At 36.2% G+C, this 26,735-nt stretch overlaps 3 protein-coding genes across 6 annotated transcripts; 2 read left to right on the forward strand and 1 right to left on the reverse strand.

Annotated features, from left to right (window-relative positions):
- On the forward strand, nt 857-18,422 carry LOC18599716. Of its 3 annotated transcripts, none has more exons than XM_007029789.2 (26): nt 857-1,240; nt 2,000-2,080; nt 3,509-3,646; nt 4,239-4,349; nt 4,451-4,501; nt 4,627-4,727; nt 4,851-4,944; nt 5,785-5,916; nt 6,003-6,263; nt 6,375-6,453; nt 6,877-6,968; nt 7,107-7,190; nt 7,683-7,757; nt 7,892-7,939; nt 9,007-9,102; nt 9,313-9,542; nt 9,944-13,440; nt 13,551-13,630; nt 13,858-13,938; nt 15,286-15,357; nt 15,433-15,538; nt 15,657-15,711; nt 15,967-16,095; nt 16,198-16,315; nt 16,699-16,778; nt 17,417-18,422. In XM_007029789.2, the coding sequence occupies exons 1-26, from the start codon at nt 1,076-1,078 to the stop codon at nt 17,835-17,837; spliced, it is 6,477 nt and encodes a 2,158-aa protein (XP_007029851.2). In that variant the 5' UTR covers nt 857-1,075; the 3' UTR covers nt 17,838-18,422. The 3 variants fall into 3 exon arrangements, with proteins under 3 accessions (XP_007029851.2, XP_017977135.1, XP_017977136.1); XM_018121646.1 differs by having other exon boundaries at nt 6,381-6,453; XM_018121647.1 differs by lacking the exons at nt 857-1,240; nt 2,000-2,080; nt 3,509-3,646 and having other exon boundaries at nt 4,261-4,349; nt 4,444-4,501.
- On the forward strand, nt 18,847-20,868 carry LOC18599717 (tubulin-folding cofactor A). The gene is made up of 4 exons (XM_007029793.2): nt 18,847-18,961; nt 19,293-19,452; nt 19,682-19,768; nt 20,565-20,868. The coding sequence occupies exons 2-4, from the start codon at nt 19,300-19,302 to the stop codon at nt 20,664-20,666; spliced, it is 342 nt and encodes a 113-aa protein (XP_007029855.1). The 5' UTR covers nt 18,847-18,961; nt 19,293-19,299; the 3' UTR covers nt 20,667-20,868.
- On the reverse strand, nt 21,702-26,342 carry LOC18599718. 2 transcript variants are annotated; one of them, XM_018121691.1, is made up of 4 exons: nt 25,908-26,342; nt 23,229-23,895; nt 22,147-22,832; nt 21,702-22,060 (listed from the first exon to the last, which is right to left on the reverse strand). In XM_018121691.1, the coding sequence occupies exons 2-3, from the start codon at nt 23,834-23,836 to the stop codon at nt 22,151-22,153; spliced, it is 1,290 nt and encodes a 429-aa protein (XP_017977180.1). In that variant the 5' UTR covers nt 23,837-23,895; nt 25,908-26,342; the 3' UTR covers nt 21,702-22,060; nt 22,147-22,150. The 2 variants fall into 2 exon arrangements, with proteins under 2 accessions (XP_017977180.1, XP_007029857.2); XM_007029795.2 differs by having other exon boundaries at nt 21,829-22,832.

Consider the following 26,735-nt stretch of genomic DNA (forward strand, 5'->3'; position numbering starts at 1 on the left):
TCATGTGCTCAATAATTGCACTTAAGTTCCGTTTGGCTAATACATTTTTAATTTTTTTTAATTTTTTATCTTTTATTTTGTAAAAAGAAAAATAAAAAATAAAGTAGCAAATTTTTTAATTTTATATAGGAAGTGACTACAATTTTGTCTGATTTTCTCGAATTGAATTTAAGGTTTTTTTTTATTTTTTATGAAATAATATTTGTTTTACGTAGTTAATAATTGCAAGTATAGCGTATGGTTTTATATTCTAGGTAGATCTGGAATTATAAAGCTAATTCAAGTCACGTGGGTCTATCATTTATCTTAAATTTACACATTAAACCATTAATTGTTTATTGAAATATTCTTTTATATTAATACTTAAAAAAAATTATTAAATTTGGCATATTTATTTATTTTTAAAAGAATAAAATATCTTTTAATATTAATTCAAGTTTTGGGCCTTTGACTATAAGATCCCTACTTCTTAATCTGAACAAAGACTGTAGACTAATCCTTTTAGTAATCTTAAATTTCACCTAACTTTTAATTATTTTTAAACAAATTTCATAAATAATCCTTAATCCTTTTACTTTCAATTGTGGTTTCCAATTTTTTAATCTTTTAAATTAATTTTAAAAAATTTTAAACAATTATAGTACTTCTGATAACTTCATCAATTAAAATATAAATGTGTAAACAAAAATGGAAATAAATGGAACATAAATCTTTACGTAAAGCCCAAAGCTTCATTAATTTACCAAAAGGCCCAAAACTTGAATCCAATCCCAAGCCCAAAGCTGAATAGATCAATTTACCCAGAACCAAAAGCCCTCAAACTTCAATCCCATCAGTCGAGCAAATTGAAGGAAAACCAAAAAGCTTCCATTCCAGTTCCCATCAAAGAGAAAGTCTTCTCTTTTCTTCATTAAATTAAACCGAAGGGATTATCTTTCTCTCAATCAGAGTCCAGGAGGAAAAAACAGAACAGGACACCCTCCACCCTTCTTCAAATTGAAAACCCAGAAAGCTTTAACCGAGAAATAGAGGGAAAGAAGAAGCTTTTGAGAGCTTGAAGAAGGAAAAGGATAAAATGGAGATAGAATTGGAGCCAAGGGTGAAGCCATTGAGTTACAAAGTGAAAGCAACATCTCGAGAGTCACCCTCTCAGAAAGCCTCTAACGTTCTTGACACCGACCTCAGGACTCATTGGTCCACTGCTACGAATACTAAGGAATGGATCTTGCTTGAGCTTGATGTAAGTAGCTGTTTATAGCTTTCTGGTTTCCTCTTTTTTTTTTTTTGGTATTTATATGTGGAAAATATTTCTGGGTTTTGTTTTTGTATCTATTTATGTTCATTTTTGGTGTTCTCTTTATGGCTTTGCGGTTCTTTTTTTGTTCTTGCTTTGGTGCTTAAAAGTTTGTTTCTTCTTCCTATTTTGTTAAGGTTTGGTGTTTCTGGGTTTTGTCTGTTTATTGTTTTGTTTTGACATTTGAATAAATTTTCATAGAATTGCTCGTTTGTTTTTAACATGAATAGGAAGACTAGTTTAGTAAACATGCCTGTTTCGAACAGTGGTTTTTGATCCTTTTCAGAACAAGAGAAATGATGGAAGGATCAAACATGAAGTTATACCAAATTTTGAGTGCTATTCTGTTTATGCTAAAATTCTGAAATTATGGCACTGTGGATATTGATACATGTATAACTCTAGGAGCTGAACACTGATGATTCCATGAATGTAATATAAGCCCATTTATGATCTTGTTTTTCTTTGTTTCCTACTAATTGGAGTTCCAAACTCCATTAACCTAGACAAAGGTGAGATTTCAAGTGATTAGTACTGCCTGGAGACTTTTACTGCGAGAGTTGCTTGATAAATTCATGCTTTCCTCTGGTTTATTGTAAATATGTCGTAGATTCTGAATATCTTTGCTGGACTTTTAATGAGAAAGTCAATGGAAATGTTCTAGTTGTGTCTAAATGTATTTTTCTTTGGTTTCCTTCTTCACAGGAACCTTGCCTATTGTCACATATAAGGATTTATAACAAATCGGTGCTTGAATGGGAGATAGCTGTTGGCTTACGCTATAAGGTTGATTCTTCAACTTATTGCCATATAGGTTTGACTTCCTTTGGTCATTCTTATGTTGAAAATTTATCTAAATCTCCGTGCTTACTTTGTTTTGCTAACCTAACTGTTTGCAACTTGTATCGCCCCATATGGTTAAGTTTATTTCATGTGTACACATTTTGCCAAGTGCTGTCTTTACTTCCTTATTTCTGTGATGTTTTGTTTTATTACCTCTTCTTGCTGACATGCTAAGTTTTAGTTTCATGTAGAAAGTAGAAACACCAGATGAAAATCAAATTTGCTGCAAAAAGGATGATTTTTCTTTTTTAGCAGATGACTAAAGTTTAATTTTTCACAATATCTTGAATATTGAAATGACTTTCACTCCAAATAAGTTTTCTCAAGAAGCTGAATGAGCAATTTGGAGAGGGTAGTTCCTAAGAAATAACTTAGGTATCCAATAAAGCTGTTTGAAGGCTTGTTATGGACTCCTTAGTCTAATTTCCTTAGCTGCTGCAGAGCACCAGGTGCTGATTTATTTATTTTTGAATTAGAATTGCCATGATATTTGTGATCCTAAGAATGCTGGTGATAATAATGAGTGATTGCCCTTCTGGCATTCTCTGACTGTAACTGCCTCTCTGAAAGCAGACAAGTAGTATTTCACTTGTTAAATGAGAGATTCTCAGGAAGTTTTTACTCTTTGGCTTATATCAATCTCATTATGTGCAACATAATTAACATCCTTTTTCACTCCTATAAGTGGTCTACTGAACGGCAACACCGTTTTCTGCATTACTTGGTGGTCTGGCCTTTGATTTCCCCGCATTAACAGACTTCTGAGTTGAGATGCAAGTGGTGAAATTAGAAAAAAGATAATAATAATAATAAAACATCTTGCATTAATTTTTCTTGTTCATCGGTATACTGGGGGAACAAAAGACTTAATGATTCAGGCTAAGTGCATTGTGATCCTCTCCTAGAGCATCAAAAGAGCCTTTAAAGGGTCCATATAAGTATCCATTTCCTGAGACCTTGCAAAAGGAGACTTGACCCAGCAAGAGGGCGAATGAATGGAGTGAGCAAGCATAGAGTATACTCCAAATCCCAGCCAACAACCTGGAAAATTTCTAGCATGACAGGAGTTCATAGCTTTGAATAAGGGCTAGACTAGAATGCATAATATTTTTATTGCCTCTTTGTTGAATAAAACTATCCCCTAATTTGAAAGTTTCATGATGCTATATCAATTAAGATTCTTCTTCTTTTACCCGGCAACAACTAATTACGTGTAGCAATGACTTGCATTCTTTCACCTTTATTCATTATTGAAATTACAATGTGATATTTATCTTGGTAGTCATGGTAGCATCACTGCATGTTGGATTCTAGAATGCAACTTATGTCCAATAATTTTATTGCATGTCTAGTGACTGATTTTTCTTACAGCCAGAGACATTTGTAAGAGTTCGCCCCCGCTGTGAGGCACCTCGCCGTGATATGATGTATCCTATGAACTACACTCCATGCCGTTATGTACGAATATCTTGTTTGCGAGGAAACCCAATTGCAATTTTTTTTATTCAGGTAAATATGAGAATTATGTAGTCCTTGGGGACTCATTCCTCCATGAATTCCTTATTCTCCTCCCCCCAACCCCTCCCCCAGTTTAGTACATATTTGTTATTTGAATAAGCTAATAGTTATTGTTAGAAAGTTAGATGCATGTGAATTCTTATTTTGTAGTAGATGTTTTTATCCCTTTGCATGTGAATTTATTATTTTGTGAAGCATTGATGAGGTCGTAGTCAAGACTTTCTTTTGTCACCTCTCATAAGGGTCATTTAGATACTACTAAGAGAACATCTCATTCTCACAATTGGGTCACATGAACTTTGAGAGCTTGGATGGTGCCTGTAATAATGCTTAAAATTTCACTATCTGACATTGTAAGAAATGATGAAAATGAAAGTAATGGCAAATCCTGTGTCCTTATTTGAATCATAGGCTACAATATGACAATTACTGCTGTTTGATGGTCACTAAGAGGCTTATTGCACCTATTTTCCTTCAGAGTTAAATTTATATTTTTTGAATAGATCATTTTAATAATTCTGAAGTATTTATTATTTTATTTTTATTATTGGCACTAAAATTGTTTAAATATTTCTTGCCTCAGTTGATTGGGATCTCAGTGACTGGTCTTGAACCAGAGTTTCAGCCAGTTGTTAATCACCTATTGCCGCAAATTATGTCACACAAACAAGATGCTCATGATATGTATCTTCAGGTGAGCATCTTGAAAACGTTGCCCATAATGCTTCTCAGTGTTGCTGCCTTGTATCACCATGTTTCTTTGTTCATTGCCTTCTGATGCCCATTAGTTTGTAGTTGCTTCAAGACATGACAAATCGATTACTTGTGTTCCTTCCCCATCTTGAGGTACATTTTCTTCTTATTTCATCAGTATCTTTCCTTTTCTTTCTTTCTTATTTTTTGTGTTTGTTTTCCGGTATTTCCTTCATCATGGCTTTTGGTTTTTGGGCATATTTTTTGTCATTTTGCAGGCAGACTTTGCCAATTTTTCAGATGCTGCTGATTCCAATTTACGTTTCCTGGCGATGCTTGCTGGTCCTTTTTATCCAATACTTCACATCGTGAAAGAAAGGTAGGTTTATCTTGCCCTCTTTATTGAAAATTAGAAACCTCTTTATTAATTTGCTTAAGCATGTGTAGACTATTTGGTTAGTTTTTATTTAAATTGATGGCCCATGGTGTGATTGTACTACAGAGATACTGCCAGATCTTCAGGCAATATTGCTGATTCTGAAGTTCCTAGAAATACTCAGTCATTGTCATTACTGACAGTTTCCTCTAACTTTGAGGTATCTCGTTTGCTCTTTTTACATCTCCTTTCTTTGTCATTTGCAGTAGTTTATCTTTGATTCAGTAAGCATAATTATGTCTGGTGATTGGTAATTAGAGAGTTACTTTAATTTTCTTTTTTATTTGTTTGATGGAAATATTTAGGTATTCTTTATTCTGTCAAAAATCAGCGTCTATATTCTTGCTTTTCTTTGTTCTTAAAAGAAATATGCAACTTTAATATGGAAGGAGAACTTGAGGAGGATATTTTTATGGGATTATATATGGCTTGGTAAAATGGAAAAATGCAACTAGAGCACTCTGTGATGCTAAGTTATCAACCAATCTCTGGTGAAAATTTTTTTAGTGCCTCTCCAAGAGTGCTGCTATATGGTGCTGAATGCTGAATAAGTAGAAAATAATTTATAAAAAGAAACTTACAAATAGGTCAAGGTGGCACCAGTTTTGGATGATTTACAAGAATGCCAACTTAGATGGTTTAGTGACATGCAACATAGTCCTAAGGATTCACTTAGATGAAAGGGTGATTTAAGACAAGATTTAACTGAGTTATACTGGGTTTGTTGTTAGAAACATATCCCTCAGGTATAGAAAGAGAATTATATCTTCTTCTCCTCTTTTTTTATTATATTGCTTGAAGATACCTGCAATGATTCTGATATTAATATGTAATTATTCTGTGACTATCACCTGCCTGAACAATTCTATATCTAGTATTATCTGAGTTATATGTTTGTTTATTGGTGACAATGTGTGTATATCTCTATGTTCATAAAATTCTTGAATCATTATAAGTAATAGAAAACTAATATGTTTCTTTTCCTCTTTTGCATGGGAAGCCAAGGAGATCTCGTAACACCTCACCTTTTGTCTTATCCACTTCCAGTTCCATAGCGTTCCGTTCAGATGCAATTTTTGTGCTGCTGAGAAAAGCATATAAAGATTCTAACCTAGGGACTGTTTGCAGAATGGTAATGCAGATATCTGTCTTTTTACCTTTGTAATGAAGTTTCAACTTAAAGATAATGTGCTTACCCAGCTATACTTATATCTTCAGGCTTGTAGAATGCTTCAGAAGCTTACAGAGCCACTTACAATGGTAGACGAATTAACTCCTTCCGCTGAAGTTACACCAGTTTTGGATGAGTCATCAAAATCAGAGTTACTTAATCCTCTTCCCATGGTTGATTACTCAAAATTATTTGGGGAGGAATTCCAAGTGATAGATGATCAGTGGGACCCTAGCATTCTTAATGTCTTGGATGTGGGGGCAGTGGAAGAAGGAATTTTACATGTTCTCTATGCTTGTGCGTCTCAGGTCAATTACAGTTTCAGGGATATGATGCCCTTTAAGGATTATTGTACTTACTATGATGATTTCTTTCATCTTGATCTATCTATTTAGATTTGCACTTTGTATGTTTTATAGCCTCAGCTCTGCAGCAAATTAGAAGACAGTACTTCTGACTTTTGGTCTGCATTACCACTTGTACAAGCATTGCTGCCAGGTAGAGTGACTAAATCCATATCAGCTTTTAAGGAGGTTGTAACTCACTAGTTATATGATGGGATTGGCACGTCACTGCCTCTTAAAGGTTTTTTGGAAAAGTCAAAAATTATACCTGTCAATTGTCATGTTGACCTTTTCTGGAAAAGTCAAAAAGTATTATTTTGAATTATTAAGACCTAATGCTGCTTAACAAAAAAAAAAAAAAGCCCTCATGCTGATGTTCATCTTAAAAATTGTTGAATTGGATGAGCCAATATTTCCTCTTCATAAAAGTTGTTAATTATTTCTATGTTTGCAGCAGAAATCTGTCAAACATTGTATGATAGTAATTACCATAATTGAACTTAATTTCTTGAGCCTGTTATATTAAATCTATTTAACTTCTTTTTTTGTTTAATTTTGGTTCTTTGTGGTGTTTTAGCACTTCGTCCTTTCATGAGCAGTCCTTCTGATCATGTTGATGATACTTTTTCTCAATGGAAACAGCCTTTTGTTCAACAAGCTCTCTCTCAGGTTGCTGTTGCTCTTGTTGTAAATGTTTGTGTATATGTGAGAAAAAAAATAATTTTCAGCTTAATGCTGTTGGTCTGATTGATTTTAATTTTTATAACTTTCAATTTGTATGGCTCATTTCTGTGCTTTCTGATGCAGATTGTTGTTACAGCATCTTCTTCATTGTACCATCCACTTCTTCAAGCCTGTGCTGGCTATTTGTCATCATATTCACCATCTCATGTCCGTAATTTTCAGTTCATTTTAATTATCCCAGTAGCAGTTATTCTTTCATTTTCTTTTATAGTTTGTAAATATTTTTTTATCTTGACAGAAGTATTGACATTATCATGATCTCTCTCTCTCTCTCTCTTCCTCTGAGACACAAAACCACGTTAAGCACAAGCTTGTGCAATATAAAAAATGGCCTACCTGCCCTACAAATTTGTATAACCGTATACATAATATAAAAGGGAAAATCCTCTCAACTTATCATGCAAGTTGGAATTTCATATGCCAAAGTCAATTGTTATAGTAAACATGTAAATGATTTGACTTGCAACCAACTATGTGGGTAGAAATGGGATCTATTTATGGCAGCTTGTAGGACTTGTGCCCCCTTCAATTTTTTTCTCCCTATACAAGTAAAAACCTCCTTAATATCTCAAAGCTTATGTTTCATAAGATTCATGAACTTAAAGAAACAAATTGGTTTAACCTCAATTTCTTTTACAGGCTAAGGCTGCATGTGTTCTAATTGACCTATGTTGTGGCGTGCTAGCTCCTTGGATTACTCAGGTCATTGCAAAGGTTGGTGTGGAGCATGTCTTCATAGTATAAGCTTTGTACTCTACGGTTGGTGATACACCACTGACTGCCATTTCTGTTTATAGTTGTTCTTATAATTTTTTTAAATTTCTCTTCTTGAAACTTAATTGCCGCAGGTTGATTTAACTGTGGAGCTTGTGGAGGACCTTTTGGGCATAATCCAGGTATAGTTCTTCAGTTTTATATTTTAATTACAAAACTCTGAAAACAGAAGGAGAAAAATGGAAAATGAAAGATAGAGAATAAGGCATGACCCTTTCACTTAAAACATGTATTTATATTTTTATACAAGTATAAAATTTAGGCCCAGGAGATCAATTTGACAGATCTTTACAGTTTATAACTGAGTGGGATTGTTTGTTACATGGTTAGTTGCTGGTGTCCTTTAAATCCATGTCTTTGGTTGAGAATGACCACAACAGTATTACTCATAAAACATTCTTTTTATGTTTAAAAACTTTGGAGGATATCCAATTCAGATAGTTTTTAAACATCTTTTCCTTGTGTAATGCTTGTGACTTCTCAGTTTGTTAGTCTGATTCTTGTTGCAAAATTTTCATCTCTAGTTCGAAATGTAGCATAAATGCATAACAGCTATGACATCATTGCAATATCAGGGCTGTGATATACCAAGTTTAACTTAGTTAATTGTTTTGATGTGCATATGATTGGGGATGTATGATACTCGCTGCTGGTGAATTCCCATAAGACCAGTGCTGCATTATGATGACCAAAAGTTGAAAGATAGAACTCATCCTGACCAATCAATCTGAATTGTTAGATCTCTAATTATTTTTAACGGACCTTGTATGACCCTAAACCTCTGGTGAAATAGCAAAGCCTCCATGCTGAAAATTAGCAAACCCATATCATAGCACAAGGCATGGAACATTCCTGATATCTCAGGGAGAATCCTCCCATGCCTATAAGATCCCAAGAAATTTAACTGATATGGGATATGTAAGGCATCTCCACTTGTTTTATGAACTGGTTTAGGTCAATGCTTAACATGGTGTTATCCTTAATTATTTGTTACCGTGTTATCGTAATCCAGGTGATGGGCTCGTTAGTTTTAGTTAGTTTTGGGCGTACAGATAAAAGCAGGTGTTAAGTAGGTTGGAATCAGCTATATGTTTCTTTTGGTGCATTTGTGTTGCTTACAGCAATCTTTTCTGTTCGTTTCTCTGATGTGACATAGTTATAATATTTTTCTTTTAATATCTCTTATCAGGGAGCCCGCCACTCAATGGCTCGTGCTCGTGCTGCTCTTAAATACATAGTGCTAGTTCTGTCGGGTCACATGGATGATATACTAGGGAAATATAAGGTACTAAACCATCTTTTCTTCTTGTACGTATCATTTATTTTTTGCGAAAACTGTCAAAATTTTATGGGACCTTTCAGAACAGACTGAACACCATTTGTATACTACCTGTAAGAGAAAATAATCGATTTCATCGGGTTTACCATCTAGTACAAGTTCTCCCTCATTTTATCATTAGAAATCATGTTAACTGTGTTATTGTTCACCTTTCAGGAAGTCAAGCACAATATTCTCTTTCTTGTGGAGATGCTAGAGCCTTTTCTCGATCCTGCCATATATACATCAACAAGCAAAATAGCCTTTGGTGATGTATCATTTGCTTTCCTGGAGAAGCAAGAGCAAACTTGTCTAATTGCCCTCAATATCATCCGTACAGCGGTTCAAAAGCCAGCTGTTCTTCCTTCGATTGAATCTGAATGGAGGCGTCGATCAGTTGCCCCTAGGTATCTCGTGCAATTGATTTCTTATCATTTTATTGGTATATAATATCTTAGAATATTTTGGTAGGAAATGTTATCTGGAAGTTTGAACTACTTTACTTTTGTAACTTGTTAGCATAGCATGATGAAATAATTTGGAGAATGATATGATGACCTATAACATATATTAGAGTAATACCTAATTGAGAATTTGCATCTTTTATGCTATTAGCAATTGCAAGTTTGTGGACAAGTTCAGATCAGTTGCAGCATGGAAAACATATTTTTTCCCTATATTTCCGTGGAAGTTTAAAATCCATCTCCCAAATTTTGTATTTCAACTAAGATTGCTAAATTCATCAGGGAATATTACTGTGTGTTACACTATTTAGATGGTGATGGGTTTTTGCCAACTGTCAATGCAGTGTCCTTCTTTCAATATTGGAACCCCGCATACAATTACCTCCAGAAATTGACATGTGCATATCTCCCATTTCTGAAGATGTTGAGCATGAATCATTGAATGCTTCTCCTGTCCTACATTGTGAGTCTGATGGCAAGACAGATGTACTTGAGACTGCTGTTAAGATGGATGCTTTAGAAGATGTTAGCCTTCTTTTTGCCCCTCCAGAACTTCGGAGTACCACGCTGACTAATGTTTGTAGCATTCCTAATGAAAATGTTCTGGAATTAAACCAAATGGATTTAAACTCAGAACAGAAAGATGTTGAGAAAAAAATTTCTAATCAATTTCAAAACAGTTTAGTTTTGGATGCTGGTTTCGCTGCTGAATACTACAACTTGCAAGCAGACTATTTGCAACTCATGAACTTCAGAGACTGCGAGCTTAAGGCATCTGAATTTCAGCGCTTGGCTTCAGATTTGCACTCACAGCATGAGATTTCTCATGAAAGCCATGATGCTGCTATAGATGCTTTGCTCTTGGCTGCAGAATGCTATGTCAATCCCTTCTTTGTGATATCTCTTAAAGCCAGTTCAAATATAATGAACAAGATGAATGTCTGCAGGGTTAAAATTCCAAAGACTTTTGAAATGTCAGAGCTTAGAAGGGTTACTAAGAAGACTAACAGCAATTTGCAGACAATATCTCATCTTGAAAAGAACAGAGATAAGGTTGTCCTTAAAATACTGCTTGAGGCTGCTGAATTAGATAGGAAGTATCACAAAAAGTTGTCAGATGGAGAAGATTGTGAAAGCTACTCTGTAGAATCCGATGAACAAGTCATAGAGATATCTCCCTTTGATATACAGTCAGCAGATGCTGTCACCTTGGTTCGACAAAATCAGTCCTTATTGTGCAATTTTCTGATTAGACGATTGCAAGGAGAACAACATTCTTTGCATGAAATTCTCATGCAGTGTCTTGTGTTTCTGTTGCACTCAGCCACTAAGCTACATTGCACCCCTGAACATGTGATTGATATTATTTTGCAATCTGCTAACTACCTTAATGGGATGTTAACATCTTTCTCTTGTCGGTTCAAAGAAGGCCAGTGCCAGTTGAATCCTGAAAAGATACATGGTTTACAACGCCGCTGGATACTGCTGCGAAGATTAGTAATTGCTTCAAGTGGTGGTGGTGTTGGTTCAGACTTTGCAGTCAATATCAACAATGGCTTCCGCCATGGAAACTTGATTCCTCCTTCAGCCTGGATGCAGAAAATACCCACATTTTCTCATTCTACTTCTCCACTTGTTCGCTTTCTTGGCTGGATGGCAATATCTCGAAATGCAAAACAGTTCATAGAGGAGCGCCTTTTCCTTACTTCAGACATGTCAGAACTGACATATTTACTCTCTATATTTGCAGATGAGCTTGCGGTAGTAGATAAATTTGTTGATCCTAAACATGAAGATCTAAAGATTGAACAATCTGGGGATAAACAAGACTCTCCAATCCCTAATGGCGTTGATCTTGCTGATGGGCAGCATAGATATCAATCTTTCCGGGTCATCTACCCTGATCTCTGTAAATTCTTTCCAAATATGAAAAAGCAGTTTGAAGCTTTTGGGGAAATCATTTTGGAAGCTGTTGGGTTGCAGCTGAAATCACTACCTTCTGCTGTTGTGCCTGATATTTTGTGCTGGTTTTCTGATTTGTGTTCATGGCCTTTTTTCCACAAGGACCAAGCTACTTCACACAGCAGTTGTACTCATTTGAAGGGCCATGTTGCGAAAAATGCCAAAGCTATAATTCTCTTCGTGTTAGAAGCCATTGTTGTGGAGCACATGGAAGCACTGGTGCCTGAGATACCAAGAGTTGTGCTAGTGTTGGTATCCCTTTGTAGAGCCTCCTATTGTGACACGTCATTTCTTGATTCTGTATTACATCTGTTAAAGCCAATTATCTCATATTCGTTGCATAAGGTGTCTGATGAGGAGAAATTGTTAGTTGATGATTCTTGTCACAATTTTGAGTCTTTATGCTTTGATGAGCTTTTCAGTAACATCAGACAAAGAAATGAGAATCAAGATAGTTCTCTAGAGAAAGCATTCAGCGGAGCACTGACAATTTTCATACTGGCTTCTGTCTTTCCAGATTTATCCTTCCAACGTAGAAGAGAAATATTGCAGTCATTAACATTCTGGGCTGATTTCACTGCTTTTGAGCCAAGTACCTCTTTTCATGACTATCTCTGTGCTTTTAATGCTGTCATGGAAAGTTGCAAAGTTTTCTTGCTTCAGCATCTAAGGGTCTCTAATTTTGTTCCTCTTCAGTTGCCTCCCTTTTCTGACTCCGGGAAACTTGGTGAAAGTGGCTCAGAATCCTTTTCATGGTTTCTTAACGATATATTGCATGGCTCTACTCCAAATGAAATTTCTGAAAATCTGGAAAGTAACAGCTTTGATGCTATTGTCTTAAATGAGAAAAATTACAATCTGTCTGAAGAGGAAATAGAGGACTTTACAAAAGACTTAGAGGGTGTCATTTCAAAGCTTTATCCAACTATTGAGCAATGTTGGTCTCTTCATCATCAGCTGGCAAAGAAGCTTACTATTGCATCAGCACAATGTTTTGTGTACTCAAGATGTTTGTTGTCTATGGCTCCAGCAATTCATAATGCTGAAGGGTATAAGAATGAAAATTCTTTGCCTTCTAAATCAGTTGACCGGTTGCCAGCTCAGTGGAAAACTGGTCTTGAAGGTCTTGCTGGAACAATATTGATGCTCCAAGAAAATGCGTGCTGGCAAGTTGCATCTGTGATGCTTGATTGCCTTCTCGGAGTGCCCCTTGGTTTTCCTCTTGATAATGTTATTGATTCTATTTGTACTGCAATAAAAAACTTTTCTAGCAAGGCACCAAAAATTTCTTGGCGTTTGCAAACTGATAAATGGTTGTCAATATTATGCATAAGAGGCATCCATAGCCTTCATGAAAGTGAAGTTCCTCCTCTAGTTAATATGTTTCTTACAATGCTGGGCCACCCTGAACCTGAGCAACGCTTTATAGTGCTTCAGCACTTGGGTAGATTGGTAGGACAAGATGTAGATGGAGGAATAATGGTACAGTCTTCTAAGTTTTGCAGTAAGATAGTTTCACCAGGCTTAGTACCTTCTATTCCTGAAAAGATAATTTCACTTTTGGTCTCAAGTACCTGGGATCAGGTGGCTGTTCTGGCATCAACAGATGTGTCATTATCCTTGAGGACTCGTGCAATGGCGCTTCTCGTGGATTATGTCCCGTTTGCTGATAGGCATCAGTTACAATCCTTCCTTGCAGCAGCTGATAGTCTTCTATATGGCTTGGGCAGGCTTGTTTACCCTATTTGTGAGGGACCATTACTTAAACTTTCATTAGCACTTATTACTAGTGCTTGTCTATACTCACCAGCTGAAGATATTTCTTTGATTCCTCAAAAGGTTTGGGAAAATATTGAGACTTTAGGGTTTTCCAAAGCTGGTATGTTCTCTTTGTCTTTTTTTTTTTAAAAAAATACATCTAGCTTAAATAAGGAAATATTGGGTGCATTTTATTCAGTGTTTTCTTGTTTTCCTTCTTCCCTTCTATAGAATACAGACTTCCAGATCTTGAGAAGAAGGCATGCCAAGTCTTGTGTAGATTGAGAAATGAAGGAGATGATGCCAAAGAGGTATGCTATAGTACATTTGTAAGAGGTATAGGACATGCAATGGTATTTGGCTGCAAAAAAAAGAAAATGCATTTTCTATATGCTAATGTCATGCCCATACATACATGTTAAGTGTTTGTATGAGTACATAAAATCTTATGTATATAAGGATTTCTCTTGATCCACAAATTTATGCTTATTCACTTGTAGCCATTATAATAATAGACTGACCTACTTTGTGTATAAAGGTCCTGCAAGAAGTGCTCTCTTCAAGTTCTGCAAAACAATCTGACCCAGAATTTGGGAGCACCCGGGAATCTGTTCTTCAGGTAAGAGATTATGAATTCAACTTTATATTTTTACCTTTTAAAGGTTCTGTTATATTATTGTTCGAAAGTTGGTATCGACCACAACACGAATTGATTGCAAAAATTTGCTTTTACTTTGATTTCACACAATTTAGTATTTCATATATCGGTACATCATACCAGTTTTATGTCATGTTGTATGATTATATTACATAAAGTTTTGATCAACTATTGTCATCTCTTTGTTTAATAAGAATTATGTTTTCTCAATTCAAATTCATTAGTAGATGAATGTCTTTTGGGGTCTGACTTGACAACTTTCATTCATATGTTAGCTTTCTAACTCTTAAAGTTTGTTTGATTGGCATTCCCTTCCTTGTGTTCCTTTTCTTTCCTCTGTTTCTCCTTGCCTGATATCTCTTTGCAATGGTGCAGTTTCTCCATGTCTTCCATAAATCTTGCATAAAATGATTAGAACAGCCATAATTGCACTCCGAAAGGCCTATCCTATTAAATTTAATCGTCCTTAAATCTCTATACAGTTTTGCAGTTTGTTAAGTTCTTGCAGATAGGCCTTGCATTAAACAGTCAAACGGCCATAATTCTACTCTAAAAAGCCTATTCTACTAATTATTGTTTGCTCAGCACCTGTTCTGCTAATTTGATCTTTCTTAAAATATAGTTGCTTACGAAAACTTGGTTTTATACTTATACTTTTGGATCAATTGGTAACAGTTTCTGGTTAGACAAAATGCTTTCTCTCTTTTGTTAGAACTAGCCTTGTATGTAGGGTGGCCCCTCTTGGTACCTTCTATGCTCTATTTTCTTCCCATATTAAAAAAATAAATAAATAAAACAAAAATTCAAGCAGTCAGCAAGCATGGATAGCTATTGCATTTGGTTTTGGCATCCATGGAAGCAGTCAGCAGAGCTCTGCTCTCCACTTATTTTACTAAGTTTTAGAAAGATCTTGCATCTTTTTTTGCTATCAGTGCTTCTGTAGGTAATTTTTAACTACCTCACATCATGGGTAAAACGTTTTTTCTCCTTGCTTTAGTGTCACATTATAAGTATTGTAGGAAAGATTTCCTTTTGTGTTAAAGGCTACCATTTTAGCTTGTTACCTGTATTCTATGAGTTAGAGAGAGAGAGAGAAGATATTCTGATTTTGTAGAAATTTAAGTAGGGAATTAGACAAGAATATAGTAGACCATTCGCAATGCTTATTTCACAGTTTTCTTCTTCCTCTTTGACCTCTCTACCAATCTGTTTCTTTTGTTATGAATGTCTACTGTCTTATGTCTCTAATGATGCTGGCTTTTTGGCTCTTCATAATCCTATCTTTAACTATTACCATTTTTTTAACAGGTCCTTGCTAATCTAACTTCTGTTCAGTCATACTTTGATATTTTTGCAAGGGAAACTGACCAAGAGGCTATGGTAAGCTTGGTAAACATTTGCTGTTTCTACTTTGGACTTCCAGATAGGGTTTATTTGATCTTTCATATGCTACAGGAACTAGAGGAGGCTGAATTGGAATTGGATCTTATTCAGAAAGAAGGTGTCCTTCAAGAATCATTGAAAGACTCTGAAGATGGACATCAGCTTCCGCGTCTAGCCAGTAATATTTCTGTTTTTAATATGGTCTTCATCATTCCCTTTTTTTCCGTGTAAATAACATGGTCTTAATCTAGCACCCTAATGCTTTTAATTTATCATGCAACTTTGTTTTTTCCCAGCTCCTGTGAGAGATGAAAACCGTCTTCAGCAAATCAAGGATTGCATTCGTTCTTTGTAAGTACCATTTTTACTTCAACGTTCAAAGCTGTATGTTTACAAGGGGAGAAAGAACATAGAATAAAAGTTGGTATATTTTGGCTTCATTTTCACCAACTAATCAAGATTTGGCCTATTTCTTTTCCCAATTTTACAATTCAAACATCATTTCACATGCTCTGCTTGATGAAAGCTTCGAGGCCTTTTCTCAACTAGGTGCCAGAAATCTTAAGTTTTATAGTCATAATTTTGATCTGATACTATTACTGTCAGCAAGAAGAACAAACTTCAAGACGATATAGTAGCTCGCAGGCAACAGAAACTTCTTATGAGGCGTGCTCGTCAAAAATACCTGGAAGAGGCATCTTTGCGAGAAGCTGAGCTTTTGCAAGAACTTGATAGGTTTTGCTTGTGTTGCTCAGTTCCAGATTATTGAAATAATATAACTTCAGAGTGAGGAAATTTATGCACAATAGTGCTAACAGCTTGCCTTTTGTGTGTCAGGGAAAGGACTGCTGAAGCTGAAAAAGACATTGAGAGGCAGCGCTTGTTGGAACTTGAACGAGCTAAAACAAGGGAATTACGTCACAATCTTGATATGGAAAAGGAGAGGCAAACACAGGCATGGCGCTTGCTGATTTTATCAATCTCAATTTAGTATAATTAAATTTTACAAAACTTTATAGGCCTTCTTTAGTGTTGTATAACTTACAAGTTAGAAAATTGGCTGATAATTCAGGTAGACCATCACATATCATCTGCTGAAAATGCCTTTATTATCTCTGAAACATGCCTATCCTTTTTTTGTCTTTCCATAAAATATCACAGAACCACTGCCATGTACTGTGGATGCCTTTGCATGCTGAGTGTTCTCACTTTATGTGATTGACACATTACATCCTTTGGTTCTCTGTGATTCTCATTGTCATGAATGTTCCTAGTTGATGGTGTCTTAAATTGCAACTACAGGAAGATCATTTTTGTTTCTTGGCTTTTGAAATGCAGAGAGAACTTCAGAGAGAATTGGAGCAGGCTGAATCTGGACTAAGATCTTCAAGGCGTGACTTCCCTTCATCTCATAGTAGGTATGGCTTTTTTTCATCTTTGTCAAACAGATGGCTTATTCTTTTCTTTTCTTTTTTTTTAATCTTTTCCCCCATCTGGTTAAGCATTCATTCATAAAAAATTACCAAATCTATCATGACAAAATAATATTATTTTTATATTCTAGCCATTAGTTGTAAGATAACCTCTTAATCTTAATTTACTTTTGAGAATACTTAAATTAAGCTATGATTATTTGGCTTGATGAATTTGGCGTAATATTTGTCTGCTCGTTTTTGTTTCCCTTCAAGTACACAAGATTGCAGATGAGATGGATTTTATAAGTGTCTTGATTTCTGATAAAATATTAGCAGCTAGTTATGCTAATTTAAGAATAAGAGTTGTCTATGTTTTGTGTATGTTTAACTGAATTTTCTGTGAATATGTTCTACTTTTGGTCAATAGCCATTGTAACATGCTGTTTGTTGGGCTTGGTTGGCTATATCCTATTCATTATGATGCTTATTAGGTAACTTCTACCTTCTATTTTCCCCTTTTGGAACCATATTAATTTGTGCCTAAATACAACATTATTGACACTGCATGGAATTTGACAATTGGCATTAATCTCCCCGACATTGATAATTCCTCCTCTTTCATGTAATGTTTTCATCTGCAGTAGGCCTCGGGAAAGGTATCGTGAGAGGGAAAATGGAAGATCAAGTAATGAAGGAAGCACAAGAACTACTAGTAGCAGCCTGCAACCTGAAAATACCACTAGTTCATCGATGGCTGCAATGCCAACAGTTGTTCTGTCAGGATCACGATCGTTTTCGGGCCAGCCACCCACCATTTTACAATCCCGTGACCGTGCAGATGAATGTAGCAGCAGTTACGAAGAAAATTTTGATGGAAGTAAGGACTCAGGAGACACAGGTAGTGTTGGTGATCCAGAGTTAGTGTCTGCATTTGATGGACAATCAGGTGGCTTTGGATCTTCTCAAAGGCATGGATCTAGAGGGAGCAAGTCCAGGCAGGTATTAGAGAGGAGAGAGAGGGATGGTAGACGTGAAAGCAAGTGGGAGAGGAAACATTCTTGACCAATTGCCTGGGAAATGGTGGCGTTATTACGAGTGAAAGTGAGTATACATGAAGGGTTATCACTGGTGCAATTGTACTGTCTCCCTGTTAAAATGAAGAAGGGGAGGAATTGAAAGATTGCAGGCAGCCATTGGATTCATGAGGTGATTCTGGTTCATGTTGTACTTGTGCTCCAATGTTGAATATATGAAATGTTGTAGTAGCTTCTGCCCCAATGACTATATAATTGTCAATAGGGAAATAGAAGATTCATAGCGGAGCATTATTTTGTAAAATAATACCACTGTTCCTTTTGTCCCATCTTTCTGTAAATTTTAGAGCTTGATGAAGGACTCTCTTCAGCCATTTAGCTCTGTTGGAACTTGAAGTAGATTCTTAATCAGGCGAGGGTGTGCCCTGTTCCCTGCTGCCACATGAAGTTACAGACTTGAAAGTTGAAGGCAATACCACTTTTAAGATGTTATATTCCAGAAACTGTAGTATCCATAATCCATCTCTTGAACTGACTCCTTGAACAAAATGGTTGGGTTGGACCTTGTAACTTAAAAGAGGACAAGCACACTCAAGGAAGATTTACAGGTTCATAGTGAGAGAATTTTATGTACTATTCAACCAAATCTCAAAATCAAGTAAATTAAACAAAATTGAGTTAATATGACCAAAATTTTTGGCAAGTCTATATTGTTTACTGGATTTTGGGAAAATCATAAGAAGGAAGAATTTGGGTTTCCCTTAAATAAGTAAATATTGTCCTGCAAATGGCCAAACACTATATAATCTTGTACTTATTATATTACAAGCATCAAAATTCTTTTTTACCAAACAATAACTGGAAAATATTAATAATTAGATATTTTTTAATCAATTATAAGTTAAAAACAAAACTTAAAACCCCAAATTTACATTACACACTGATATTATTTATGCATTAAACCATTTGAACTTTCCTTGATATTTGTTTTTTTAAAAAAAAAAAAAGAAAGAAAAGAGAAGAAAATGGGCCTCCGCTCTAAGAATATCTCCCATGCTCTCATCCTCGGCCTGCCTTTTACTTTTTGAAGCTTCACTTTCAAATCCTTAGTGCTCAGTCCTCTCACCTTCAGATCCCCTCTCATTTCTTGAGGTATGTATTTTTCCCCTTTTTTTTGGGTTTTTCTTTGCATTTATCGAACAAGATCGATCAAACCCATCTCTTCAAATTTTAAAACAATAATCATTAGTAGTTTTCCACTTCCTCAAACGATTCTCCCCCGACCCAAATCTTTTTCTCCCAGAAAAACCCAAACCATATGTTTGGTTTCCGAGAAAATGTAAGGAAAGTAATAGTAAATAGGAGGCTAGAAATGTGAGCGGAAAGTATGAATAATTTACCGTTTATTGAACCAAAGCCATACGGGACATTTCTTTTGATTTATGGTGTCGAAATCAGTAATGGAAAGCATTTGCTTTTACAGGTTAGCCATGGCAACAATTAGAAATCTGAAAATCAAGACATCGACTTGCAAACGAATTGTTAAGGAGCTGCACTCCTATGAGAAAGAGGTTGAAAGAGAAGCTGCAAAAACAGCTGACATGAAAGAGAAAGGAGCTGACCCTTATGACCTCAAGCAACAGGTAATACTGTTTTGGTTAATAATGACCTTTATAGAACTCTTGGTTCTGCAGAGGGTGTAAGTTGTTGAGGAAACCCATTTATGGAATCCCCGTGCTAGTTTTAATTTGCGATTCTAGTTTACCTGGTAAAAATGAGTACCTATAATTTGGAAATTGGAACTACTGCATGTAAATTGTTTTCTTCATCTATTGCCTATTGTCATACATATAAATTATTATCTGCTTGCAGGAAAATGTGCTGGCTGAATCCAGGATGATGATCCCTGATTGTCGCAAGCGTCTAGAGGCATCATTGGCTGACCTTAAAGGAACTCTGGTATTGTACATTTTATCATTGTTATCTCTCTTGCTTATTTTTTTTTTAAAACTAGTATTTGCTGAAGTTATTTAGCTTGATGAATATGCTGCTAATGAGCTGTGATATGATTCTTTTTCATCATTTGTTCTGCAAGAGTCCCATAGATAACCCCGGTCAGCTTTTCATATATTAATGATTTGGTCCTGACTGAATTTTGATTTAGAAGTTGGCATGGAGAAATGATATTCATACATCATTTCATTAGCTTTGTTTCAGTATTGGAGTTTGTATTGCACTAAGGCTGGATGGTCAGGCAATCAAGTCTGCTAACTAATCCATGATTGAAATATATTATTACCATGGCCTATGCAAACAGTGTTTAGTTCTTGCTAAAATAGGTCCTGATAGCATTTATAAGGATTGTCCCAAACCTCTGCATTCCTTAAAATAGGTGTATTCCTGGCTTACAACAAATAGATCATGGATGATGTTGAGAAAGGTAGCCCTATACGTACACTGCACACTGTGTATAACTGAATCTGCGGATGTACTTTAGGTCAAGAAGAATAATTAGAGCTGAAGTTGCTCTTATTGATCAATAACTAACTTCCACATTCTTCGCACTAACACGGAATAGAATGAAAGAGTTCTATTCCCACCCATCTCTCTTAGTGTCCCTCATTCTTCGTTATGGCATTTGGGTTATAAACTATGCTGCTACAGTCGGTTGCATTTGGGTTTCCTAATTTCCTATCCGTAATCCATATACCTTAATATATGAATGAAGTTTAATGAATTACGTACTGAATATCAGGCTGAGTTGGACGAAACAAATGAGAAGGAAGGCCCAGAATTCGAAGATGCTCGAAGCACTATAACAGAGGTTGAAAAGTTGTTTCAAACAACAGAGGCTTAGTGAGATACAGCTTCTTATCATTGGCTGTAACTCAAAAAATTTGACATGGATGGACGATTGTTATATGTTCTGTTTCTATTTCTAGCCACTATCAGCGCAGATGGAATGCAGCTAAGATGTCTTTTGAACTACATATCTTGCGTGCCTTTTATGTTCCGAAATTAAGTGTGCAAATACAAGTTGCTATGCTCATGCCAATTAATTGGTTCTGTGTCTGGGTTTTGCACACTGTGGAAAACGAAATCCTGGGTGTAAAATGGAAGTCATGCTTATTTTATGAGGTATTTAGTGATGACATTAAGATTGCGTGCTAGTGAACCGATGCCTCATGTTTCCGAAGGTTATTCACAGAAGTTGGGAGCGCCCAATAGCACCCTCGCCCAAGGCATGGGGCTTACGGAGAGTGAGGCCTTTCAAGCTCGAAAAATGGGGACTTGTATGTTTTAATGGCCACACATACATGGAATTATGCTCAATATCTCGGAAGAGAAGCACCTAGGCTTCTGGCATTTTAATGGGAGGAACATCTTTTGACCCTCATACTATCTTATTCATTAATGTGGAACCCAGAATTCTTTTCCCTCTCAGCTTCCTTAAAGCTTGTACATTTTCTATCTTCTCCATTAAGTTTTCACACCCAACCATTCTCCAAACTGTTAACTTATTTAACAATCCAAATGATATGGTAACTTGGCCATGTCAAAAGTTGGCTATGTTGTGTCATAATGGCCATTCATCCATATAGATATAACAAAAAATTAACTTCTCAACGCATCAACCGGAAACAAGGCTAACTTCTCAACGCATCAACCGGAAACAAGGCTTTGGCTCCACATCATGTGTTCAAAGCCTCATTGAGAAACTCTTTACCCTACCAACCCCAACGCTTTCAATGAATCAAATTAGATATAATGTAAACATTCCATATGTAATGTTTCGTTAGTGAGCGACTAGTGGAAATTGGCACACGCATTTGGTTGCATGACCAGTGAAAGAGTCCTTGTCTCAGCCACCTAACCTGTAACTCAGGTGCCATAATGCCTGTGTTTCTTCACACAATAGTGGCAATTATAACCAGTGGAAGCGGGGGTTCAAGCTTTAACCATTGGCTGTGAAAACATCATGACGCTAATGACAGCCAAAGGTGCAGACTAGACTTTGGTTAAGTCTAAAGCTAGAAATCTACCAATCATCCTAAGGGAGGAGGTAATTCAGTGAGGGTTAAGGGAGGTAAAAATTCAATCTCCCCCAAGCCTATCAGAACTGAAAAACAGAATAACCTCACCAGCTGTACAAAGGCCCCAGCTTGAAGACTGGATAGATAGGTGTCATGTAGGCTGTACTGACACCATAAATGTGTTGAACAATTTTTGAACAGACGAAACCAGAAGATCCTGTACACAATGCCAAATGTTACAGAAATCAACACAAATAGAGCCATTCTTTGGTCATGGAAATAAATCACCTTAATTCTTTTTACTTTTTCATAAAGAATGGCCTGACCCTCTCCTTATCCTTCTTCGGAAAGGCTTGCATGCCTCAATGCTGAGGTCAACAGCTGCTGCAAGTGCCATGAAGATGGCAGCATCCTCCACACATGTCACATGCCGCATGGCCAGTTGCACTAATGGCTTGCTGCTCTTACCTTCCCCTTGGACTCTGCAGCTCATTACAAAGCCACCAGCAATTGGACTTAATGCTGAAAAGTCTCCACTGCTTTGTGGACTTGGTATTGGAGTTGGTGCCTGCCGCATTTGTCTGTCAGTATCAATGAAAAATTCGCCACCCTTTTCAGCACTAATAAGTATCTCCGACATGAGAACCTCTGCTCCATCTTGGGCTTCAGACAGGAGGTGAAATCGGCAGCATATAGAGTCTCTAATGCCACGCTCACGCCAAGCCTCAAGCTTTCCCCAAGGCAACCAGCTCTCTGGCCTGCAAATATCTGGACGAACAATCAACCAAGCTCCTGGGTTGGACCTGGCAACCCAATCACAACCTGTTGATGGCACAAAGGGAGTGGTTATGAAGGCTGCCGCAACAGCTGAGCCAGAGAGATCGTGTATCTTCACCTTCCATCCTTTCCTCTCTCTTCTCTCTGTCTCTATGTCTAAACTGTCAGCAGAACCTGACCAGTAAGTGCTTAATGGGTCCACTTGTGCTACCCTGCCAGTTCAAAACAACCATGAAAGGTTTCATTAACAATGAACAAATGACTAGAAAATAACAAAGAATTGTTTCTGATTTCATGACCACAAAAAGTCAGTAAACCACCACCCCAACCCCCCCCCCAAAAAAAAGGTAAAACAAAGATCAATAAGAGTCAATATACTACCTATCAGGAAATTTTTATATATATCTTAAATTGTCCTCTCATTATTACTTTTAGCAAGTTCGGATTAGTTTCCAATTTTATCAATTTCCCTAGCCAACCTAGATATTATTTCCAAGAGTCATCTAACTGGGTCCAAAATATACTTTAAAGCCCGAGGAATTGATGCTTTTCAAAAGTTTTAACTTCAACAAATGGAAGACAGACAAAAATTTATAGTTTTACATCACCTGTCTCGACTAAATTTGCAACTGAAAATTGGTTGTTTGATGGAGCCTTGAAGCTGTACTATCTGAGGACTCAGCATGGTCACATCTTCAAACTGGAATACATATCTTGGATCAGGATCCAGTTTTACTCTCAAATGAAGTTCTGCTCCGGGTTTTCCATTCTCATGCTTGTTTTTGCCGATGCCAATCCATCCATTGAAAAGAATTACTGGCTTTCCTTCACCCCATTCAGGACCCACCTCTAACTTGAATGTTCCAATCTGCTGTCTCTTGACTCCAACACCACAATGTGACCCCTTCCTCCCCGTGAAAACAGAAATCTCCAGATATGCATGGGGGTTGTAGAAACAGCCAGGTGTCAGCAAAGCCTTCACATCAGAGTCTTCTAGATAAAAGCTAGAGGCAATGCTGTGAATATCAGGTGTAGCTTCAGGTGAGGATACTAAGGGAATCGATGTTGTTTGCACAGGGAAACCTCGGAGTCGTATCTCACAGGAAAATGGGGAAGAGAATGCATGAATTCCAGCTTTTGAAGAATTCAGGGCTGATCCAGGAATCCTCAGACCCAGTGAGCCTATTGACAACCTGATGAAAGCCTGAGGATCCATTATCGTCACAAATTTTTCCCCATTGAATAAAAAGCTTAAGCTATGACAGCTCAACAACCCTGTCATTTCAGAAGGCATGTGAAGATTAGATCACAAAAACAAACTCAGAAGAATATTGAAGCAAAATTATTGCCTCACTAGGTGACACAGTGTGCATGTTAATAACTTCAAATTGAAATCAGTTTAATTAAATAGAAAAGTTGACAAAGCGACATATAGGTGGTGCAACAGAGTAGCCTAAGCAAGAAAATTTTTGGTTGAAGTCAGTCAAGTACTTGCAATAGTTTAATCAGTGTTTTCTGGGAAACACAAACCAACATATGTATTATCATATGCATTATGCTGGTATGGACCATGTCATCCCTGTTAACTACCTCAACCTAATATTTTGAACAGAATGATAAAAGGCTCCAGTAGTAATGCGGATAAGAGGACCTTCTTATTTCTTCCACATGATAAATGTCTGATCAAAACCCCATGCTTGTGGCAAGGAAAGAAAACAAATAGTAGGATCTATCGATGCAATCCTATATTTTGTGTTATTTATTAAGACATGGAAAATACAGGTCCCAAACTAAACAAGCTTCCAATGTCAGCATATAAGATTCCAACCCTAAGCAAGAGTCAGATGATCTTGCCAAGTTCAAAAGCTTGATGTTCCATCCTGACATCATATACTAGAAACTAGAAAGATAAGTCACTTTCCTTGGCATTTTCAGCAACAATGAACGAACGAACAGTTTCTTTGTCAGAGTATTTCAGGCCATGATCAATATCATATCAAAGTTACAGGGACACACATGAATCTTATCCTAAACATAGGTCTGATCATTTTTTCTCTCTGCACCCTTTGCTAAAACTTATGCAAAATTCAACAGAACAAATGAAAACCCCAGGATCTCCTGACAATTAATGTGAACATCTACACAGGATTAAGCAATGTCACACTGCCAGTTGTTCCCAAGCTCAGCAAATAGCCCCTTAAAGGGAATTTCGCGCACTTATGTGCTTCTATTACTTTTGTTCTTATTCTCCTACAAGTTCAAAACTTTCCAGATAATTCAGAAATGGTTCAAACAGAACATCAAAAATCACTTGAAAATAACAAAAAATCAACTAGCTCATAGAAGACTAAGAACTGGAAAGGGAGAAATCCTCAAGTTGAAATAGATCTGAAACTCTTGCAATGTAAACAATAGTTATGTGCCAAATAGAAGGAGCAGCAAAAGTTGACATCATTGCAAACCATCGAAAGAACTGAATTCAGCATGTTTGCTACTTCTTTCAGAAGGAAATCCTGTGTTATGGTTTCTGTGAAAAAGAGTACTAAAGATGCTAGAACTACTGGACACCTCATGTTCTACACAGCCATAAGAAAAGAATATGCCTAGAAACAGTCATGCAAGGAAACCAGCCATCTATAATCAATTTTCCTAAACTAACTTTATTTATCATTCTATACTCATCAAATTGACCATATAAATTAACAAGGCCTTCTGTATCGTTACTAAAATTTCATTCTGCATTTAACAATCCAATCCGGCTTCAGTTATCCTTCTAGCTTCTTAAAGTTTCTCCTAAAACAGAAAATTGACCTCAACTAAGCCAATAGTTACCATAACCAAGCTTCGATGAGTAAAGAGACTATATATTTTATTAAAATCCCAACTTAAAAACAACAAGAAATATCGTGCTTAGAATTCCAAATTCTTCTCTTTTAGCATACATTTCCATCAACCAACCCAAAAAATAAATGCCTTCTAACTCGAACTCAAAAGGGAAATCTTACCAAATTCCCACTTAAAATGGAAATCCACATAGATTTTCAACTTAAAATGGAAGATTCACATTGAATTTCAACAAATATTTGTTGGTTACTTGCAAACCGAACAAAAACATTAAAACCCAACTAAAAGACCAGCTGACAATCTGCACCCAACAAACTAATAAAAGTCAAAGTCGCCTCAAAACAACACACACAAAGGAAAAAAAAACCCAAATTTATATAAAAGTAAAATCCCAACAGAAAGGAAATAAATTTACATCCAATAAACATAGAAAGAGAACCCACCTTTGAATGAAGCTTTTTCTTCATACAAAAGCTGAAGGAAACAAATTTCCCAAAAAGGAAAACATCACAACATCATTTCCCCAGAGTCCCAAAAGTCCTTTCCTTCTTTCTGTTTTTTCCTCCAAAAACAAATTTTCTTTTCCTCCTCCTCCAAAAGGAACTAAGCTTTCTAAAGAATGGGAACAACAATTGGGTGTCGAAGGAAGAAGAAGACCAAAAAACAAGGAACAAAAACTTTCTCCAAAGGCTTTAAAAGAGGGCTTTAAGGCAATCTGGGTTTTCACGTAAGACTCTGCACAGATCACGAGGAAGCTCCCTGTTGTCTTTTTTTTTTTATTTTTCTATTTTCCTTCCCATTACAAATCTCTCCCCTTCTCCTTCGTTTTCTCCCTCTCTCTCTGTCTGTCTCTGTCTCTCTATGTATATATGTAAATAAATATTGAAGTTCTATCCAAAAGATACCCTTTTTTATATAAATTATTTTTTGCATAATTTGTCACGAAATAGACGGAGAAAGTAAAGCATTTGTTTTTTAGTTCTAGGGGGAACGAAAAAAAAAAGAGAAATATATTTGTGGGAATAATTAGGTTAGATGAATAAATTATTAAGAGAATAAAAAAAATTTTTTGAGGAGAGAGAGGACGTGAATACAGCTGTAATCAACGTTGGGTTTGGTTGATATGCCAAGGGAAGAAGGTATCGTTTTCGGACACATATGGCTGACTTCATTGTCCAAACTTTTTTCTATTTTATTTATATTTTAAAGCTCATCTTTTTGTTATTTAATTTTATATATAATAATTATATAGTAATTTATTTTCAAAATTA

The sequence above is a fragment of the Theobroma cacao genome, chromosome 5 (assembly GCF_000208745.1).
Source record: "Theobroma cacao cultivar B97-61/B2 chromosome 5, Criollo_cocoa_genome_V2, whole genome shotgun sequence".
NCBI classification, from domain to species: domain Eukaryota; kingdom Viridiplantae; phylum Streptophyta; class Magnoliopsida; order Malvales; family Malvaceae; genus Theobroma; species Theobroma cacao.

Coding starts and splice junctions, on each gene's coding strand:
- LOC18599716 (XM_007029789.2), top strand. CDS start 1,076: ATGGAGATAGAATTGGAGCCAAGGGTGAAGCCATTGAGTTACAAAGTG. Junction 6,454..6,876: donor TGTACAAGCATTGCTGCCAG/GTAGAGTGACTA, acceptor GTGGTGTTTTAG/CACTTCGTCCTTTCATGAGC. Junction 7,191..7,682: donor CATCATATTCACCATCTCAT/GTCCGTAATTTT, acceptor TTTCTTTTACAG/GCTAAGGCTGCATGTGTTCT.
- LOC18599717 (XM_007029793.2), top strand. CDS start 19,300: ATGGCAACAATTAGAAATCTGAAAATCAAGACATCGACTTGCAAACGA. Junction 19,453..19,681: donor CTTATGACCTCAAGCAACAG/GTAATACTGTTT, acceptor ATCTGCTTGCAG/GAAAATGTGCTGGCTGAATC. Junction 19,769..20,564: donor CTGACCTTAAAGGAACTCTG/GTATTGTACATT, acceptor ACTGAATATCAG/GCTGAGTTGGACGAAACAAA.
- LOC18599718 (XM_018121691.1), bottom strand. CDS start 23,836: ATGGATCCTCAGGCTTTCATCAGGTTGTCAATAGGCTCACTGGGTCTG. Junction 22,833..23,228: donor TGCAAATTTAGTCGAGACAG/GTGATGTAAAAC, acceptor TTGAACTGGCAG/GGTAGCACAAGTGGACCCAT.